General features: G+C 41.9%; 1 protein-coding gene across 8 annotated transcripts in view; it reads left to right on the top strand.

Annotated features, from left to right (window-relative positions):
- TECTB (tectorin beta) overlaps positions 1 to 21,903 on the top strand; it is a 34,906-nt gene that overhangs the window by 7,401 nt on the left and 5,602 nt on the right. Inside the window, exons 3-14 of one of the 8 annotated variants that reach the window (XM_051619444.1) lie at positions 2,131 to 2,292; positions 3,158 to 3,246; positions 5,019 to 5,209; positions 5,614 to 5,756; positions 5,838 to 5,910; positions 7,438 to 7,541; positions 7,621 to 7,704; positions 7,895 to 8,057; positions 10,013 to 10,082; positions 11,090 to 11,170; positions 12,152 to 12,184; positions 12,664 to 12,878. In XM_051619444.1, coding sequence (XP_051475404.1) covers positions 3,171 to 3,246; positions 5,019 to 5,209; positions 5,614 to 5,756; positions 5,838 to 5,910; positions 7,438 to 7,541; positions 7,621 to 7,704; positions 7,895 to 8,057; positions 10,013 to 10,082; positions 11,090 to 11,170; positions 12,152 to 12,184; positions 12,664 to 12,716 — 1,071 coding nt within the window. In that variant the 5' untranslated portion in view covers positions 2,131 to 2,292; positions 3,158 to 3,170 and the 3' untranslated portion in view covers positions 12,717 to 12,878. Of the gene's footprint in view, positions 1 to 465; positions 2,297 to 3,157; positions 3,247 to 5,018; positions 5,210 to 5,613; positions 5,757 to 5,837; positions 5,911 to 7,437; positions 7,542 to 7,620; positions 7,705 to 7,894; positions 8,058 to 10,012; positions 10,083 to 11,089; positions 11,171 to 12,151; positions 12,185 to 12,663; positions 12,879 to 21,903 lie in introns of those variants that run through there. The other 7 variants (XM_051619443.1, XM_051619446.1, XM_051619448.1 and 4 more) reach the window with 7 other exon arrangements.

Raw genomic sequence — 21,903 nt, 5'->3', positions numbered from 1 at the left:
CATTTACACTGTGCCTAATCAAGGTTAGCCAAATATCTTGTGGTCCAAATAAGCCCTGTGTGGGCAGACCTGAGAGACCATGTCTAACTCCTAGGCTGAACTGGGCTGAATACCTTGAGCTTGAAGAATTGGTTTGCACAAGGTTGTGAGGCCTTTCTTGTGCCCAAACTCACAAACTGACTCCTGCAAGCTGCCCCTTGTTTATGGGCTATATATGCTTAATAACGGGGAGGGTCATAATGTCTCACCTGAAGCCTGGGTTCTGGTTCCAGACCAAGCACACAGTTGCACATACAGAAAGACAAAAATAAGTGAATTTTTAGACAGTGTATATTCAGAACCAGGCTTAGGAAATAAAATTTGGGCTTCTGTGCCCATAGAAGGGCGTGGGGTCAGGCTACATAACAGACACTTGGAGTTAAATCTTTCTTATTTCAGGATTTCTGATGAGGATAATCCCTAGTTAGGTCACATAAAATAATTTATGAGCTTTAGATCTTGTTCAGTGGATTATTCTTTAATTCAATTAAAATAACAAGCAACCCCGGCCAAAGGATTTTATCCATGTGTACATCTTTAAGTAATCTCATTTAAATAAGTATGCGATAGTGCCCAGGATTTGGCTCAGAAGAACAGTGGGAGCAGCCTAATTAAAATTATGTGGTCTGCACTGCAATCCTTACTAAGCCTCAGGTCTAGCTTGAGGTTTATTATTTGAAACTAAACACAGAACTTCATAGGCTTTTTAACATTTTTTTAGGGCTTTGGAACAGTTTGTAAGAAGCAGAAGTCATCCTAATTACATATAAATATTTTAATATAATTGTAGATTCATCTACAGACCGTCACCAATGGGCAAGAGCCAGCAGCCCTTACAGTGCATGGTGTAGCCACAGCCATGCTTCACTAGAGCCATCTGGCTTGAGACACTCCTTGTAGTCTGGATTTAGAGCAGTGAATGCTCTCCTGAAGATGTGCCCATACATCTCACCCACAGGACCAACCACAGGAGAGCTAAAGCCCTGTTGTCCAGCATTTCACAGTAAGGTCAGGGCCACTGTGCCCTTCCATCCCACTCCCTCAGACTCATGACAACTGGAACAGCTTTACTACTGCGTAACCTCATATGCCAAACGTTGCTTGAGAGAGGGCAGATCTGCACCAAAACCTTGCTGCCATGGGTGGGGCAGAATGAGGCTCTGTCCATAGCAACAACCACAGAAGGAGACACCAAAATCATCTCTGAGGAGCCCTTCAGGATTGGGTCCCACAAGCAAGGTCAGTGAGAGCCTGTGTTTTATGACTCAGATCAGAGATCAGAGCGTATGTAACTCAACAGCACCCAGATCTGGGTGGATACACACGTGCTCAAAGTTGAGGTCAGGCCAGCTTACACAGTAAGGCTGTTCATGGTCCACATTTTTCATGCAGGCATGTCAAATAGCCGCAGTCAAGTCCTTTTCTTGGGTCTATCCACTAAAAGCTAGCAGAAACAGAATGTAATGGATCACCAGAAAATTTCACCAGCTGACCAAGATGACCACATGACTGATGGTCACATGAAGAACAAATTTGCTTCAGTTTTCTGTGCAGTGGTCAATCGTACACATTCTATAGTGTAATACTCAATGTATATTGAACAGTTAAATACAAGCACAGTATTATGTATTATAATTCTATAGCATGACACTTAGCTTTATGGAAGAGCCTACCTAAACTCAGATTACATGCCTATGAACTCTGACAAAAAATAAGTACATAAACCAACCCCAAAGTTGGTATGTCATATGTGGAAATTACTTTTGTCCACTTGACATTGTCAAGAAGCCATTCAAGACAGGCATCAAATTTCTATACATATATTTTCACAGAATTCCTAGAAGGCAGCTGTTGTTTCAGCTCTGCAGAAATTCTACATTTCCCTAATTTACTTGGATAACTAAAATGTTTTGTCAGTTACACACCTTCAAGAGGTTTCTGTTCTATTATTTTCAAGAGCTGTAAAAAGCCACCATAGAAAGACTTTAAAATTTCAAATAGCAGCAACAGTCCCATCTAGAGGAAACGAACTGCTTTTCTACAACTCTTTTTTTTTTTCCTTCCCACACTGGACAATGCTGGCGGGTTGAGATTAAACCAGAGATGGGCTCCATTTACAAGATTGCTTATATAAAGCGAAGATAAACACCAGCTGGGTTCATTTGAAAGAGGACATCTTGGGAAGAGCTGACAGCACAGCTATTGGAATAAGACTGGAATTAAAATCTGAAATACTCAGTCCCTTCCTGTCTCGTAGGTATAATACTTAACTTCTTGTAGAATGCATAGGATTAGAATTAGAAGAAATTGTCACTGAAATGTACTGTAGCAGCCTTTTGTAACTGTATAGCTTTAAATAGAGTGAGTGAAAATGTTGAAATTGGATGTTTTTATTGCAAATACTTAATCAGGAAGATTTTTTTCCTTACCTAAATTTGTTATTTCTGACCTTCTGCTCAGTGATGTGCATGCGAGGGCAGACACTGAAAAGTGTCTACAAAGGGATAATATAAGAACTCCAGTCCCAATCCCACAGGCTGTACCTGCGTCTCCCTGTGGGAAAGAGTTTGCAGCTTTGAGGCCTGAAGCGGAAAGGTAAATTACTGCCATGTATGCTCTGTAAATTCAGCATTTAGCAATAAAAGGGAAAAATGCATAATTTACGAAACTGAGCTACATGAATTTAAGATTATATATGCCCAGATATCCTTCACCAGAGAGAATAGTTTCAGCATTAAATTTATAAGCACAATATATATGTTATTGGATCATATTTTTTTCTAGTGATTTCTATTCCCTCTTCTTCTCAGATCCCGTTGTTTCCATCTCATTTGGTAATACTAACACTTTTGCCTTACACTCTTTACAAGAACAAAGAAAACCTAAAATAATTCAAAGCTACCACTAAAATGAAATAGTAAAATTGTCACAGAAGTGACAAACAATGGTCTTGGAAATATTTATCCTGTAGGTACAATAAAGTTGGGCGACAATATCAGGAATGTTATTTGTTTTTTTTCTGCAAGAAAACATGTTTAACACTTTTGGGTCTGCAGCCAATGCATTTTTTTATTTCCTCTTTTCAAGAGAATTTCTGCTTTTATTCCTATGTCCTCAGATCTTTGCAAGAAATGGTGACTCTTACTATATATCTGCTTGTCATCTTGGCGCAAGCTCATGCAGGGCCTTGCAATCCAAATAAAGCAGGTAAAATAATTTAAGACTCCTATGTTCTTCTCTTGTACTTAAGATGACAAGGGGTTTATTTTCTGTTTAAAAGTAGAATGGTTTCTCTTCAAAAAGTTAAATTGTGCATTCTGGATAGCTAATCCTTCAATTTCTTTTATTGATCAGCTTTCAGCTAGCACGGTGAAGCCAACACCACTGAAGTCTTAGCCACATAAAGAATTAGGCTTAATTTTAACTGTGCAGTAGCTATAGTGCAATAAAGTTAAGCACAAGCAGAACTGAAACAACAATAGCAAAGAAAACAACAACTGGAAATTACCTGCAATAGCACAGGCTAAATACAGCAGATCTTTACTGCCCAAGCTGGGCATTAGACCCACTGACTGCAATCTGATGACTAGTGGTGAATGTGTGGGGCTGAACTCCTGAACCAGCCTGCTATATTGAGCTAGAAAAAAAAAACCAAAACAAAAAACAAAAATCATTGAAGCTAAAGCCCTAAATGTACACTGATTTCTGCCTAGAAACTCAAATGATCTGGTGCCAGACAAACCTCTGACGTAGAATTCACTACAATTAAGAAATGTGCTTTAGAAATGCATTGGAATGTGCCTCAATATGGACTGTTTGCTTTGTATGTGCGTGACTGGTGTCAGTCTACTGCCAGTAATTTCATGGTCCATATAAATATTTGGCCTTATAGCCATTTACTTCAGTACCTGCATTTGCACAAGCAGTTTCTTTGAACTGCAGGAATTTTCATAGGTGTAAAGTCACCAGAGTTACAAATCTGACTATTAACACAAGAATCAGTCTGTATGTTTGTTGACCAGAAAGGAGTGAGTTGTTAAGGTCCATATTTTATTTTCCCTGAGTATTGCCCAACCCTCTGCAGACATGCAAAATGAGGCTCTTACTGTAAAAATAAGAGTATCAAGGACTTTAAAAGAAATTATTGAATAATTCCAGGTAAAGTGGGTTTTTTTCTGGCAGTGGTAATTGGAACTTTCTCAATGTTCAGGTCATTAATTTTTAGTCAGTATTTGCCCTTTAAATTCCCAGACACTCAAATTCACACTACCTGATTCTCTTTGAAAAATGTCCAGTTCTGCTATCATGAGACAATCAGTCTGCAAGTTATGGTGTTTAACATCCGTGATTGTATTAGCAATCACTATTTGGAAACATATTGCACTGTTTCTGCCCATCTTTGGTAACAGGGATAGGCTTTTTGTTTCATTTTTAGATTTTAGCTTTTAACTTGAAAATTCTAATGATTCAGTTTACATTGACACTGCAATTCCAGTGCAAGGAGACAAAGGACAGAATATGTATCATGGCCTAGATCTAAGACTGCTACAAAAAGGTCCACATCTACTGAAGCCTAACAGACAACTTCAACAATATTATTTGTACAGAGACAGTGGTGTTTGTTACAGAAGCCAGCTCTGCAGCATCACCTGAGGGATTTCAGTGCAGCAATTTTTCACTTCAGGTTTCTTAGCAGTGTCTCTGCTCCTTAATCAGCTATTCCAGAAAGATATACAAATTTACATTAAGTTCTGCATTGATTGGAAGGCAAAGGCCAAACTCTTCCGAAGAAGAATTAAATAGAATTTTACAACCCAAAGGTCAGTTCTGTGTAGCAAAAGCTGCTCACATTAAGGGACCTTTCAAAGCACACCCCTGCTCACAGAAGTTTAATCCCAATGGAAAGTAGATATGCACACCTGCCTCTTGAAAGCAAAATACCCCTGAGTATGACTCTAGGTGTACTGTTTTCCTTTTAGATGTAATTCTGGTCTACTGCTACCCTAAAACCATCATTACCAAAATTCCGGAGTGTCCTTACGGATGGGAAGTTAATCAGCTGGCACTTGGAGGCATTTGCTACAATGGGATCCACGATTCGGGGTATTACCAATTCACAATCCCGGACCTGTCACCTAAAAACAAATCATACTGTGGGACACAGTCAGAGGTAAGACCGTCAAGGTCAACATTTCTGAGCTGAACTCAGAATTAGGCTGGGCTCACTTGAGAGAGCCTGTTTGCTTCAGATTGGAGTAGGGTTTAAGTATGGATGGAAGGAGGAGGCAAATTCTAGTACCAGGGAGAAAGTAGAATCAAATAGTAGCGTTTTGCATCTACAGGCAAAACACCTGCAGGTTTAGTGATATTAGTCTGTATGTTATTTGCCCATCTGCAGCTGTGTTACACAGACCATCTTTATAGGCAGCACAGCATATAAAGAGCTACAAAGCCACATTTCCTTGGGGATGGTGCTTTGTAACCAGATTCAGTTTTCACATTTCAATTAAATGAGTTGTTCCTGATGCTCAAGGATTCACTCCTGCCTACATTTCTCTGTCTCACCATGCACAGTTCAAGAACCCTGTTTATCACTTCTACAACTCCATCGTCTCCAATGACACCTCAGTAATTGTGAAGAGCCAGCCTGTCAATTACTCCTTCACCTGCTCGTACAATGCCAACTACCTGGTGAACCAGGCTGCCTTTGACCAAAGGTATGTCCTCTTCTGCAAGTGCACTTCATCCCATTTTCAGCACCACATCTCACTCATACAGAGACTTGGTTATGTCCCCAGGGTGGCCACCGTTCATGTGAAGAATGGAAGCTCCGGCTCATTTGAAAGTCAATTGTCCCTCAACTTCTACTCTGTAAGTGGTCTTTGTCACCCAGCTTTTCATGTTCACCTTCTACAGGCTTCAGCCTAAGAGCTAGGGAAAAAAAGGCTGCTGCTTCTAACTTGTATGTGTCATGAAGCACATCACTAGCCTGGAACAAATAATTACAGTGGGGTTTGCAGGATCCTTGTTTCTGCTGATTAACAGGGACATACTTAAACTGAACAGAGCAAACACATGCCAACTGTTCTTTTGATCCCTCCAAATCAGGCAGATTTTTCTGCTGAGAGGTATATTTCTAACATGCTGATAGGTTTTATAAAAAAACCCAAACAAACAAACCAAAAACAAAGAAACAAAAAACACAACAAACAACTATGTAGTCCCACTCAAAGAGCAGCATGTACCTGCAGGCAATGCTGCTACACAAGGCCTCTACAGATACTCTGCAGAAAACTCTGCGTATTTCTTTTGCTCCCTGGTACTCTTACCTGACAGGTATTTCATTTTTCCCAGAGATCTTTAGGTCCCTGGCTATCAGACCAATCTTTTGAAATATTCTTCTCCTCCCCACAGCTCTGCTATGCTGCTGGACCAGCCATCTCCTGATCCTGGAGTCTTATTTTCACCAAAACACAGTCAAAAGCACCAAAGCTGCTTCTCTCTTTTAGCACCTAGAAAAAACACAACTCACAACATACTCTGTTAAACTGATAGGCCTGATAGAGGGAGTATGCAGCATAAAGTGAATGGATGGAAATCTTTGCTCCCACACCCTACATTTTTGGGCACCAATTGATCACTAAACATTTTGTCAGCCTTGGGATGCCACATGAAAGTTTTTTTACTGATACATGGCAAGCCGGTAGTATATACTGGCAAGGCTCAAGGACGTACCACACTGCTCCTCTCAGCTCCTGGCAGAATGGCTGCTAAATCAAATGACAGTGAGCAATGCATCTCTGGTCTTTTTTTTTTTTTTTTTGGCCAAATGACTCTTTTGGTCTGATGGCCTTGGGCTTCCAGGAGTCAAGGAGGGAGTGGATGAACTATAATTATACATTTTCCCACTGAGCACAACTGCAGAACAAGCTCAGGAAGCTAATAGACCACTCCTTTTTCATTTTGTCTGTATTTTCAATGGGGAAAAAAGGTTAATTTCAATGAAGTGTGGTTTGTTTTTTTTCTGGCAAAATGGAAATGCAATATTTATTTTGCCTGGCTATTAATCTCTGATGCTGACACAGCCCTCTGCCTCCAGTGGGCCCTGCTTTCCAGGTGCTTCATGTGCCCATTTCCCAGTGGAAACACTTCAGCCTCACCTGCCCTATAGCCTTTAACCATTAACAGCAAAGGACTGTGATACAGCATGAGGAGCTGGAGGCTCAATAAAGTCAGACCTTCAACACTGAAACCTATTGTGAAAAAAAGCAAGCTAGTACCCTAAAACAGTGCAAAGCACTAGAGTCTGGGAAAAGAAGCACTATACCAGGTTAATCTCATGCCTTTGCTTTGCGTGTTACCAGTAATGTATGATGTCTTTCTCTTTGTCTTTCAAAGAATGCCAAGTTTTCCAGTATAAAAGAAGCCCCTTTCATTGTTGAAACATCAGAAATTGGTTCTGACATATTTGCTGGAGTGGAAGCAAAGGGGTTAAGTGACAGGTAGGCAAAAGAAGGAGTAATAATTAATAAATTGGCAATCAGGACTTTCCTTGCTAATCTGGAGTTTGTGTCTCCCCAGGTTCAAAGTTGTTCTTAACAACTGCTGGGCAACTCCTTCCTCAGAGTATTTCTATCAGATCCACTGGCCTCTGATCACCAAGGGGTAGGTGCTGGTGGGACAAGGGGGATCACCTCTGTCCAGTGCCGAGGATGACAGAAAGCTGGAGCTGGGGGATGAGGGAGCATGGTCTGCAGCAAGGCAAATGCATCTATCTATCCATGAGACTGGATCTCTGGAGATGTTTCACTGAAGCCATGTAGGCTCTGACACTACTTCTCCATGCACATTGCAGGTGTGCCACGGACAACTCCATCCTTGTGCATGAGAATGGGAAAACGAGCCGGGCGACGTTCCAGTTCAACGCTTTCCGCTTCCGTAACATCCCCAAGCTGTCCAAGGTCTGGCTGCACTGCGAGACACATGTCTGTGACAGCGAGAAGTTCTCATGCCCGGTGGTAAGGCCTCCTTCCCAGAGAAACCTACAGGGATAAATTTAGACAGAGGATGTCAAGACCTTCCTGGGGGCATGTCGGGTGCAGAACCAGTGCCAAAGCTTTCAGTAGATAGAGCCACCACCATGCAGGAACCTGAGTGGCCAGCCCTGCACTCTGACCTCCATCATCCCACAGGCACTGCAGGCAACATTGGGCAACTTGTTTAAATGCATTGAGAAATAACATAGCGCTTTAAAAACTGAGTTCTTGTCAATATCCCAGACTACAGTCCTGTCTGACAAATGGTTAAACACAAACCTGGAAAAAAAGGGAGAGAGTAGAGCTTTTTCCATTTTACCAAATATCTCAGTGCTCAGGGACACCGTGGGGGCAGCAGGACAGCCTGGCTCAAAGCTCATTGCTAGTCAAACGAAACCTCCCAGATCCCTGTCCCAGGGAAAGTCCTCTCTGCTGTTGTAGTGAGTGCTCTTGCAGCCATCCTGTTCTCCATAAAATACATAAAATGTCACTGGAGCAGGGACTGAGGTCAAAGGGTAGGTTCCTGTGACTGCAGTGGAGGTGCTCTGCAGGCATGTTATTTAGCACAGAGGGTGAGCACTGCTTGCACCAAGTGATGGAAGGATGAGGGTTACTAAAGGGTCTTTAAAAACTTCTCTCTTCCTCCTTCACTAAGTCAGAGCTTCACTATTCTTTTTCTCATGCAATGAATGTGCCATTGCTATCTAATGAAGCAGAACTTTATTTAACCTGAAAGCCCAAAATACTCTTGGCCAACATACTGTCATTCCAGCAATGAGTATTTCTTGCTGGAGAAGAGAAAGACTCACTCCTGATGAAACCAACTTTTCTTTCTAAACACTTTCTCAGACCAGGAGCCAAATTAAGACAGCAGTTTATTATCCAACCTCAGTGCTAAGCAGGGGACACTGATTTGTGCAAAACCTGCACGTTTGATAAAACTGCATTGTTTGAAATTCTAAGATTGAAAGGCAAAAAAAAAATCTCTGGGATTAGATTTTGGTTTTTGTTTTTAAAGATTTCTTCAACTTTTTGTCCAGCTACTGACCAGGGTTAAAAGAAAACACAAAAACACTACTCCATATATGCCTTTCTGGCAGTACTGCCAAACATCTCTATCTTTTCAGGTACAGGGGGAATTCTCTCCTTGCCTCCAGCATAGGATAATTACTTGATCAGGCTAACATCCCCTGAGTCCACTTCCAACCAAAAAATGCAGCTGGTGGTCTGCTGAAATTAAGCTTGAACCAAGCTGTGGTTCCATCTATGCTTACAACCAACTCAAAACCAGAAATACCACACACTGGGTTTGCAAAAAAAATGCTCACAGCTGGGGATCTGCTAAGGTGAGGGGACAGACAAGGACCTTTAATCTTTAGAGCACTGCCTCCAACACAGACCTTGTCAGCTGTGACAGGCATCATTAATGCTAGACATGAGATGAACTACATGGAAGGGATTTTGTGCTTCCTGTTTCTACCCAATGGGCAACAATTATAATTAGCAATAAACAACAACAGAAGTCTTTGCAGAAGTCATGGGTTAAATGGATGTAGCTTAGTTCCTGCCTTCCTTCTTGACAGCAGTTTTGTTTCAGGCATGGTGGAAAGGGCAGCCCAGGAGGACCTGGGATTAAGTAAGCAGAGACCCATCTGGGCTCCTGCCATCTCACAGCTGAAAAGAGCACTTAACTGACAGCCACAAAAAGGGCTGTGGCACACCAAAACCCTCAGAAAATGCACTGTAAAGACTCTCCTTAAATCTCTTCTGCACCAAAAAAAACCCAGCCAAAAATTACAGAAAAAAAAATCCCTAGGAAATATGAAGAAATATTGACATACATGTCATTTCCCTGGTTGGAAACATGGGAATTTAGTTTGGATTTTTAAATTATTTTTAATTTTTCATTTTATGTGGCTTTCTTTCCTATCCCTTAGACATGTGACAAACGAAAACCTCACATGGAACAAACTGGAGGTGTTTTAGTGGCGGAGATCTCTGTGCGCAGTAAGTGAGGGGGTGTCTGGGGTGTTGCTCCCTTTGGGAAGCAGTGAAGTTGGGAGCCACCAGTGGTTCATAGCACAGGAGCAAGTAGAGGAGCAGAAGACCTCTGTCAGAGCCCTTTCCCCATGGCAGCAGGACTCTCAAACAGAAGTTGGTCCCCTTCAAGCACAGTGAAACTCTCCTGATTTACAAAGTGAGCAATAGATCCCATTTGGCATTAACAGTAAGTGGCCAAACCACTTACATGCAAGTTAGCAATGTAAACTCTGCTCACCTGCTTTTGACCTCAGCAACAGCCCAGACAAGCTCTGATAGATTGCACAAGAGCAGGAGAGAGGTCAGGCTTAGGAGCAGCTGGAAAGCTTTTCTTTACAACATACATTAGTACTTCAACATAGTCATAACTCTGGTAGGTTAACCTGTCATGCTTCTCCCTCCTGATACACAAATTAAACTGCAATCGGGTTTTCCTGTTATAAAGCAAGGTCTGTTTCCTCTACGTGCTGCCCTACCCCCAGAGGCATCAGGAATTTCTCCCTGAGCTGTTTTAATTCTGTGGAGCCAACACGTCTTTTGGAACAGGTCCTTGGAACAAGGAATACCTAAATCATGTTTTCACTAAAGCCCTTTAGCCTGGTTCATCAATTACAGCCACACCAACCTGAAAGCCAATTTACAATTACGAATACATGCAGAGCCGCATTATTACACTTCACAGAATCATCATGGTTGGAAAGGACCTCCAAGATCACCAAGTCCAACCATCAACACAAAAAAAACCAACAACAAACCACCAAACACACCGCACAGCCCCCACTAGAAAATACCCACAAAAAGCCCCACAACCTCAGCCACTAATCCATGTCCTGAAGTGCCACATCTACACGTTTCTTAAATACTTCCAAGGATGGTGAATTAACCACCTCCCTGGGCAGGCTGTTCCAGTGCCTGACCACTCTTTCAGTAAAGAAATTCTTCCTAATATCCAATCTGAATCTTCTCTGCTGCAGCTTCAGGCCATTTCCTCCTGTCCTGTCATTATTTTCTTGAGAGAAGAGGCCAACACCCACCTCACTACAACCTCCTTTCAGGTATTTGTAGAGGGTGATGAGCTTTCCCCTCAGTCTCTGCTTCAGACTAAACAATCCCAGTTCCCTCAGCCACTCCTCATATGACTTGTTCTCCAGACCCTTCACCAGCTTGGTAGCTCTCCTCTGGACATGCTCCAGCACCAAAATGTCCTTTGTACATTGAGGAGCCCAGAACTGAACACAGTACTTGAGGTGCAGCCTCACCAGTGCCAAGTACAGGGGCACAATCACTTCCCTACTCCTGCTGGCCATGCTATTCCTGATGCAGGTCATTATACTATTGGCATTCTTGGCCACCTGGGCACACTAGCATTCTCCTGGAGAAGCTGGCGAATAATAGCATAGACAAGTGTCCTCTGCACTGGGTAAAAAAACTGGCTGGATGGCCGAGGCCAGAGAGTTGTGGTAAATGGGGTCAAATCTAGTTGGCAACCGGTCACCAGTGGTGTCCCTCAGGGCTCAGCTTGGGGGTCAGTCCTGTCCAATATCCTTATCAATGATCTGTTTGAGGGGATTGAGTGCACCCTCAGTAAGTTTGCAGACAACACCAAATTGGGTGGGAGTGTTGATCTGCCTGAGGGTAGGAAGGCTCTGAAGAGGGACCTGGGCAGACTGGATCAATGGGCCAAGGCCAATTGTATGAGATTCAGTAAGGCCAAGTGCCAGGTCCTGCACTTTGGTCACAGCAACCCCAGGCAAGACTACAGGCTTGGGGAGGAGTGGCTGGAAAGCTCTCTGGCAGAAAAGGACCTGAGGGTGCTGGTTGACAGTGTGTTGGACCAGTAAAACCCCATCAATTTTAGGAGATAAAAGAACTGAGGATCCTTTTTTAACTTCAGACAGTAAAGCCAACAGGAAATTTCCAGAATTTCAAAATGTGGCAAATATTACCTGCTCTTGCTTTTAGCAAGCACGCTGGTGCACTTTGTCCTATTTTACACACTCCATCCCAATGTTATCTTTTTCTCTTATTTTATACAGGCAAAGGTTTATCCAGATTTTACACACTCCCAGGTAAATAGCAAAGTATGAAAATTAAAATATCAATCTTAAATATGGATTTTGAGTGACTCTGTCAGCATAAAACCCATAGCTCAAAGAAAAACCTTGTAAATTGGATAGAAAGGGAAACAGTTAAAAATCAAGTTGTATTTCTCAACATTATACACTTTTTTTTTTCCTCCTTTTGGCACATCCCTTACTCTGCACAATGAAGTCATACCAGTAACTTCCAATACTGAACATTCTTTTACCTTCTTTTCACACCCTCTTCCCAAAAAGGAACAAGGGTGTCTCACTGTGTTAACTGAGATGTCTGAAAGCTTTTCTCTTTGGAGAGGGTTTGAAAAAGCCCTTTCAAAGCCTGCTTATTAAAACTTGGTATGGTGACAGAGCCACATTAAGGACATGCAGTTGCATTGATGGGGCTGGGAAAGGAACATGAAAGGCAGCTGACAGTGAAGTACTCACATTTAGTCTGTGTTCTCTTGCAGATATCATCTTCCACCTACTCTTTGCAATTGGATTTTGTGCTGTTTTATTATAAAACACAGCCCAACTCTGTTTCTTAACTTTTCCCACTCTTGTTTGGACTGGAATTCTTTAGTAAAGATGTTTATTTTACAGAGGAAAAATGAAAGTCACAAAAAACCTTGTGCATCATTTTACCAGATAAATAAAACTTTCTGTGAGCTTTCTGTCTCAAATACTGGAGAATCTCAAAGCAAGTTTGCCTCTCCCAAGTTTCTGCAGGCATTTTAAACCAGTGAAAACCCAGGGGTTATGCATTCTACTGATGCTTCCTTTTAAAGAGTTGTGATGCTGACAGTACTTGTTTCTATAAGGAAAACAGGGATATACAAACTCAGCATTTTTCAATGCCAAATTTCCCCTCAGCATCCCCCATTCTTGTCAATCTCAGCATGGTACCAAACTCCCCCCCAACACCTGGTCTTGCAAGGTCCTAGCTTGGTCTGTGAAGCCTTTGAACAAGACAAAACCTAACCTGACATGTCAAGGATGGAAGAAAAGGACGCTTTTTTATGCAGCAATAGTTAGAAGGTCCTCAGAATTAATTAACTGACATTTCTTTCTGGCTTCTTAGCATTGTCATTATTGATTGGTTGGGTGAAGTACAGTACAACACATGCTGCAGTAGGTAAAACACTGCTAGAAATAGGATTTCTTGCTGACTGGACAGGCTTAGTGCTTGATAGCTGCAGAGTGTGGATGCAAATTAAGCACGTCAGAGGCTGGAAAACTAGCTAATGAGCTTTACACTTCTTTGAAGACATAGCTGGTGTTAGATACACCAGGGTCCAGGTGTTAGCTCTGTACCTGAGTAACAACGGCTCATAAACGGCGGCAAGAAGTCACTAGAAAAGGAAACCATAATTCTGAAGTCCAGAAAATATCAGGACATGAAACAATTTCCCAGCAAGAGTTTCTAACTTCCAGTAATTACTAAAACAGAACAGAATTCTTGGGAGTGTAAGAAACACTCCTAGGCCCTTTCAATGAAACTTTCAGGATTCTAAAAGGGAAAGAGAGAAGAATGGCTGCAGCTGTTGCCCTTCCCAATTACTGAACACAGTGGGTGCACCCCTGTGTACATACTGCAGTAAGAGCAAACTGGAATTTTTGCTATTGTATTTGGAGAGGAAACTTCATTAATAATCAGAATATGCACATATTACAGCCACAGTTTCCAAATACATAAAGATCTCTCTTACGATAGACTCTATTTTCTGCTTTAAGTGTAATCTCAGCCCATACGTATTTATAAGTAAGAAAAACAAAGCTGTTTAGAAGCTGAAATGATAGCACAGTGCATCCACCCTGAGGGCCGGCAGAAAGACGGCGGGTCTGATGGCATGCACTTAGCCATTATATACGACAGAGGGCACTCTCAGGACAGGATTGTCTGATTTAGACATTACAACATTAAATCCGTCACTTCGAAGGCGTGGATCTGTCACTCTGAAGTAATCCTTAGTGGTACAAGTTTCTAAGGCAGAGCAGACCTATTGGATGTTCTGTGCATCACAGGCCATTCTGATGGGAGATAATGACCCTGCAGGTTTTTCTTCCCCGTTTACTGCTTTGTCTCCCTTTCCCCTTCCCTCTTCCCAGTAACACCCCAGGCTTCAGCACCTCCTGCCAAATGGCTTTACCTTATCAAATTCTCATCCTTGCAAAATGAGACTAACACTGGCTTCTTCTTCAAAGTCTGTTTCTTTAGCCTTGCCTTTGCAACAGTCACTGCTCTCCCAGCACGGCTATTTTTTTGTGGAAAGCCTTGAACTCAGTTTCTCTGGTAGGTTGATTAATTTTCTTCCTGGTGATGCAATAAGTGTTGCTTTGGAACAAACCCTGCAGGATTGCAGCAGCTGTGAAGTGTGCCTTCAAATTCCCAGGCCACCTCCCTGCCCACTGTGGGATGGAGCCTCCGGGCATACATATCTCCCGCGTGTGTTACTGTACTGGGTGAGGCTCCTGCAGCTGGTGAGCTGTGGTTGCAGGATGGGCAAAGCTCTGTCAACCAATCGAAATCTGGATCACTATCACCCTACAGTCCAAAAATGGTTTATTGCTAAAAACAAACTAGCAAAATACAACTGAGTAAGAGCTGCGAGAGATGACACTGAAAAGATCTATCTGTCAGAGAAGACAGCAACATGTGTACAGGTTTCAGCTCCAGAAATGAGCCACACTTCTTGTTAAGGAAGCACAAGTTGTCCATCCTAAGCAGCTTGCATTAAAAATATGGATTATAATTCACTTTCATTTTTCCTAACCTGCATATGGCTCATCACTATTTATGTTGCCAGTACCAGAAAACGTAATGATTGCAAACTGTTTTAGCACAAGCTAAATCTTTATAGACTTCATCATTTCAGACGTACTCTAGTGATGGGTCTTAATCAGCTGGCAGGGCATGAAGATGCTTGCCTTGATTTCAGCATCTTGAAGTCCAACACAACGCTGCTCATAGGGACATAGGGAAAGGAAGCTTAGTTACAGTGAACACAGATAATCTGTTTAGAGCCCAACATTTGTTTTCCTAAAGATTGCTCTTTGGTTTTGTCCTAATTCTTCTGCCTATTTGGATGAACTCTAGTGAGACATGAGTTTTTACATGCTTTCCTTCTCAGTTTGGCATTGCAATGCTGAAGCAGAAGGCCACTGAAGTCATGGCAAGTGGTAGGAGAGAGATGAACACACACAGATTTCAAGATGATAGCAACACAGGTTGCAGCACAGTAGTGTCTGTACAGTGACAAACATTTACACAGTATTTTGTTCATTAAAGACAGGTCACTTCTCACTTGAAAATGGTAATCACCATTAACCTAGGTGGCCTTTGACAGTCACTGCTGATCTAATACAAAATTCCCAGAAGTACAAACCAGCAAGCATGTCACCTATGCAAGTTGGTACTTCCCATCCTTGTCACTGTGTATCTAATGTCCTCAAATAAGCAGTGTCATGGCACTGTGATTCCTTCCACTCCTGTGACCGCAGCTCCAACAGTGAAAAAGACGGAGCAGGCTCTCAGACTGTCAAGACAGTTAATCATAATCAAACATTAGGCTTTATATGCTGTGCTGGGGTCCCATAATTTCAAATCCAAACCTGAGAACAAACCCTCAGTAACTGGTTATCAGAGGATACACCATTGCTTCTGCTGCAGAGATGCCAGACCAAATTTCACCTCATATGCCCAGTTAGTGCATCCCCTGCTCGCTCAGCCCTGGAAGTAGTGAAGCCACATCAGAGCTGCAAGCCCTTCTGTAGGGGGATCTCAGCTCTAGCACACCAAGGTAAACTTTGCATACGCTGCCAGAATTGTCAATATATTACACAACATAAATACAAGTAACATCTCAGATCCAGATAGCATGTAGAGAAACTCACTATCTTAATCCTAATTTAAACACCAACTTCATCTCTTTATTCTGTGAATCCATGACATTTTGTTTAAGTGTCCTGGACAGGGACAAGGAAAAGCTCTACTTGTCTCAGAATAGTATCCTGAGAACCGTGACTCGATGCACACCAAACATGTCATAGAAGTACACAGCCTGTGTTAACAGCAAACCTCCTCACACAGTAAGATCCAATCTTACCAAACTATCTCCATCCAAAGGGCATCTGTCACTCACAGGTGCAGAGGAAAAAAATAGCTATTGACTCACTGGACACCACAGCCCTTTCATGATGCATATCACTCTGGCCCTGCAAAGGTCAAGTCCAGTGCTGCAAATAAATAAATAGCAATTCTCACAGCCAGACAGTCAGAAACCCAAAAGGGAGACCAGAGTCCTGAGCTCTGTCAGAAGCTGTATTGCACCCTGAAACACAGATCAGCCTGCTTTCCAACACCTTTTTTCTTTATTTTGCTGTTAAAAGGAAAACTTAGTAGCCATCTAATGTCTTAGCCTGCTCTTCAAAAGCAGTATGTTAGATGTGCCAGTTCTAAATTAAAAGTGAAATGTTGTTAAATCCCCTACACACAGTCCCACCTGCAACGCAAACAGCTACTCTGTGGTGCAACTGGTCTCCAGCCTTCCGAGACTGCTTCCCACACTGAGCAGCCTGTGTCTCCTCTCCTGCTATATTTTCTCTGCATGTGGTTTCACCCACAACGCCCTCCTCCCACAGACTGGCTCCGTCTGGGCAGTTACACACCGTGACACAAAACATTACTGGAAGGGATGCCACCCTGCTCTCCTGCTTACACTCACCTGCTCTAATTGGGAAATAATATCAACATTTTTCTTCTGGGACCAAACACAGCAACATATGTCAACACTCTTAAGACACAGACATTGAGGATATATATCGACTTCCTTTTAAAAAGACAAGCCACAATAGCACAAACTTGTCAGTAACATCTTTTGAGAAGATCTTGTGTTCTGTTTTTCCATACAAATGTAGATCCTATTCCTGGGTGAGAGCTAAAACTGAGATCTTACCACTGTAAAAATGTTTGAACATTTATTTGCACTATGAATTTACATGGTGACTAATAAGCCCTGGTAAGAGCATTCTGAGTACTTCCCATTGTATCCATGCCCAGCACTTCTGTGCTAGCACCTTTCAGTGAACACCTCAAAGTACTCTAAAAACAGTAACTGATTAATCTGGAAGATTTAATCTTCCCTTTACAAACTGAGAAAAAACTGAGGCAGAAGGAAGTGAGCAGGTGATGGCAGAGGAAAAATAACCAGATCTGCTACTTCTGAGGGCAAACTGAGAAAACCTGCAAATTTTGCATTTATCTTTATTGCAAAAAGGATGTCCATATATATAGAAAACCAAGACAACAAATACGAGTGTTCTGACACACAATTCATTATGTACCTGGTGACCCACAGTAACAATTCACAAGCACCCATAGTAAACATAAGGTAAAACTCAAAGGTTAATCACCTGGAAGGAAGTTTATACCAACAGGTTTTACCTCAGCCTTGTGATAGGTGTGCCACCATGCCTCAGTGGATGGCAATCCTTACTCTCTGGGGTACCTGGACCTCCAGCCCCAGCTCACAACCAGCCAGATTTGGGCTGTTTACCTGTGTGAAGGCCAATAATGCAGTTCCACCTTCTCTCTGGGTATACAGCCTATCTTGAAAGTAACCACAGCACTCCAGAATTTCACAGACATAACACCTATTTCTTCACTGTGGCTGACCCCCACAAGCAGGTATGGTGCTTGCCACCCTATAAGCATCACCAGTGGTTTCCACCTTTAGCAAAGAAAACAGTGTAACTATTCTTAGTGTATACCCTATATGTGGGGTGCAAGATGCAAATAAATCTGAACCTTCAACCCTTCAGTGACCATTTCCCAAACTGTAAGAAAAGGGGGAAGGAAGAAACAAGAAATGGTTTGAAGTTACTGTATCAATGGTTCTTCGCAGGACTAAACTGAAATTTTATTATTTTTGTTTGTTTGTTTTCCTAGGTGAGCTCTTCAACCATTTCACAACTTTCTTTGGCAGATGGGGAAACAAGTTTCCTCCTCACACCCATTAAAAGATTTTTGAATTATTCTAGCACAGGTCCCCCTCCAAGACCAGCAGAAGAGCCATGACAAGAGCTTTGCTCTTCCATGACTATTTGCTCAATAGACAGAAAGTTCAGAACATTAAGGTTGTTACAGAACAGGCTGTACAGGTCACTCAGGAGTCTGCCCACTTGAAGGGGTGTGCAGCGAGAACACCAGCTGCAGCTCGACCAAGCAAGGAGCCATTCTCTCCAGTAAAGCTGGAAAGTAGGAAGAAAAGGAAAAATTTCTTTTGTGATCACTTCTTTTTGTTCTCCACTTCCTTCATTGGCCCTGATTTGTTTTGGAAATAGGCAGAAGTAACTGAAAGTATTTTCCAAAAATTCAGTAGGAGTCAAGGAAAGCAATTAATGGAGATCACTGCCCATCATGCTGACTCATACTGCTTGTTTCTTCCCCTGCTTCTGATATTTCTTTGCATCCTCCATTGGCTTTTGTTTCTTAATCTCAAGCATGTTAGAACAACACTTTGGTCAGCCACACATTTGTACAATGTCAGCCAAAAAACCTAGATGACATGGATTACAAGAGTTCACTTATCTGCCACCAACTGCACCAGTCCTTCTGAATTGTCAACGTATTTGTCCAGTTTGCTCACCTTGTTGTCCCCTAAGGTGCCTACTAGGGCATGTACAACAAAGTCACATTTGTTTCTAATCTAGTGCCTAGGAACACAGCATATTGTGTATATTTTCAGATTTCAGTGGTTTCATCCTGGTAGTAGGATTTCATGGCAAGTGAGGGAACTTTTCTTCCACACTCTGGGTCTTCTCAGGAGTTTGATCATGCTTGGGTCCTCCTACCACATGTCTCTGCAGAACCTACATACACTGCTCATTACGTAGTCATTTCTAACACTAGTTTAAAGGAGTAGCTTATGAGGGAATAAATATTTTTGAAAGAAAATAATTAAACACTGACCATACTGGAGCAGAATAAAGGTTAAGCTAATTCAAAAGCCTCCCTTTGACAGTAACCACACGCAGCTTCTTACAGAAAGTGCAAAGGCAACAGAACACGTATCAGTGAATCACAGGGTCCTCTGTAACAGCTATTGTAATATACAGCCATCTTGCAAGACAAAGCTGTTGCTTTGCACCCTTGTCAAATTCTATCATAGATTATTATATAATAAAAGAATGGGATGTTGAAAGGAATAAAATATATATTTTATATACCTTTTAATCTTATTTTGAGACTTCTGATAAGTAGCAAGATTAATGTGACCTATTTTTCTTCAAGAGGAGACTAGGCAAACATTTGAAATGAGTAGGGAGAGTACTGGCCACAGATACAGAAAACGGAACAGAAGGCACTCTGTTACCCCTGGTGCCTGAAGCAATCAGAGTCTCTATTTAAAAAAAAAAAAAAAAAAGGGACACACACACCAGCTGACTATTTGCCTAATTAATATGACATCTGGTTTCAACTCAATATTAATAATCTTGATTTCCTGCTCTAAACCACCAAACATTGTCTCTGTGGGCTGTTCAGCAGTTACTATTTCCCTTCTCTACAGCAGCAGCATTTAAGTGGTGAACAAACAACTCCTGCATGTTTCACATGGTCTACATAACACTTTTGATACCTGTTGGGTGAAAGGTACAATGTATTTGTGGTAATAAGTCTTTCACAAGTGACCAAAACTCACCCTCATAGCTTGCTTCTCCTGGCCACTTTTTCACAAAGAAAATTACTCTCTGTATTTTCATCCTAACAGCTTTTAACATGGTGATGATCCTTGCATTGCACCAGACACACTGGGGTGGTTGTAGGGATGAGTCCTTGATCCTGTTGATAATCTCTGAACGCAGCAAGCACAAGTCATCATGGTCACAGGTACCCATATAGCTCTTCTCATTTTAGTATTATCCATATTGGATAATTGAAAATGTGTATAACTAGAAAAGGGATGTGTCCCTCCCATAAAAGGTTCCAGCTCCCCACCTGGGAAAGCTTCCAGACTGAGGATTGCATGCAGCCAGGGAACTAGCAACAATCAGTACCAGAACTTACACAAATAAGAATATCATATAAGGAGAACTTGTATTTTAAATATGCAATGGAAAAAGAAGGTATTATGTGAGTGCTTTTGATACACTAAAGAGAAAGAGTGGCCATGGCTGCTGAAATAGACATAAACCTGCCAAGGAATTTTGCTGAGGTGCTTGAAATTTTGGGCATGGTGGAAGTGGAAGGCTGCATGTGGTTAGTTTTTTTGGTAATAGTGTTTACAATCAGTGATAGGCTCTCCATCTAGCACTAGAAATCCAATAAAGGAATTAATAGTAAGCTTAGGTAAGTTCTATAATTTTGTGCAATGTTTATCAAAAGGTCAAAATCCATACACATCTTCAAATATGAAAGGTGATATCTTTAGTAGCAAACAGATACATTAATCTGATTATAAGGATCTCAGGTGTTCTGTCTTTCAATACAAATACAACAAACACAGATCCTTCAGGATGAAAATATCCACTTCCGAAAGGGACTACATGAAAAGATAGTTTAAAACAAGTAATATAACAATCTGGCAACACTGGTTTCGAAAATCCTTACTAGCTCTCTTCTCCATCCAGCAAACTTTCCCTTCTGGAGAAGCTCCTGTTTCCCATCAGCCTACACAGTATCATGGTTCTGTTACAGACACATGGCATTGCCCCTCTGCCTTCCAACATCTGCCAGTGACCCAGGTTACAGGCGGCTCTCGGTACTGGTGCCTAAATCCATCCAGCCAAGTGGTACCTATGAACAGCCCCAGACCTGATTTTGCTGTGTAAAAGTCCTTGGAAGTATATAGCAGGACAAAAAGAATGCTGTAGAAGTTTGTCTTAGGAGTAACTTTAACGTCATTTAGTCTAAGATAGATCAACAAAAGAAAGAAGGGAAAATAGAACATTCATGAGAAGAGACTCTAGAAAAGGTGATCTTTACACCCCAACAACCAGAACTGACCACAAAACAAGAGCAGACTGGTTCAGGCAACCACAGGGGAACAACCTGGTTAGACATTATGTCTGTTCAAGGACAGGATGATAATTCTATTGCTATAGTTCTGCAGCTCTCTATTTGTGGTCAGCTACTAAAAGCAGCCCCAGGGCACTGCAACCCATACACTAAGCACACATCTTACAGTTTATAAAGCTAACAGGATTAAGATTTTATTTTATCAATTATTTCTAGGTAGAGGGGAAGTGGAGCAAGGCATTAGTGCAGCATAACACAGCTAGTGCAACAGCACACTGTCAGCTTGCTTTGCTGTCCTGTAATATTTGGCAGCACTTCAGCACCTTTGCACCATTCTGGCAGCAGAGAGCAAGTGTGGAACTGGTTTGATCAGTGCTCAAGGAGTCTTGAGGTGTGGTGTTACCTGGGCTAGGCTGCTGCTGCCATCCTTGCCCTGGCTTTCCCAGAGAGGGTTTCAGTGGAGGGGCTTAAAATCTCTTGCAAATCAGCCTTAAGAATTGCCTGGTAACGATTGTGAAGCTGAACCATGGGACGTCTTTGACAAGATTGGTGCAACTCTTAACTAATCTTAAACTTGCTCACAAATCTACAAGCCCTGACTTTCAGGGCTTCTAATTAATCAAGCAGGGTTCAAGTTAATTTTGGTGCCCAACTATAGAAGACACTAAGTATAACTTAAGTTCCCACATCACAC

The sequence above is a fragment of the Apus apus genome, chromosome 4 (genome assembly GCF_020740795.1).
Source record: "Apus apus isolate bApuApu2 chromosome 4, bApuApu2.pri.cur, whole genome shotgun sequence".
Classification (NCBI taxonomy): domain Eukaryota; kingdom Metazoa; phylum Chordata; class Aves; order Apodiformes; family Apodidae; genus Apus; species Apus apus.
Note: the sequence above shows the minus strand (reverse complement) of the source record. Positions and strands in the feature narration are given on the sequence as shown.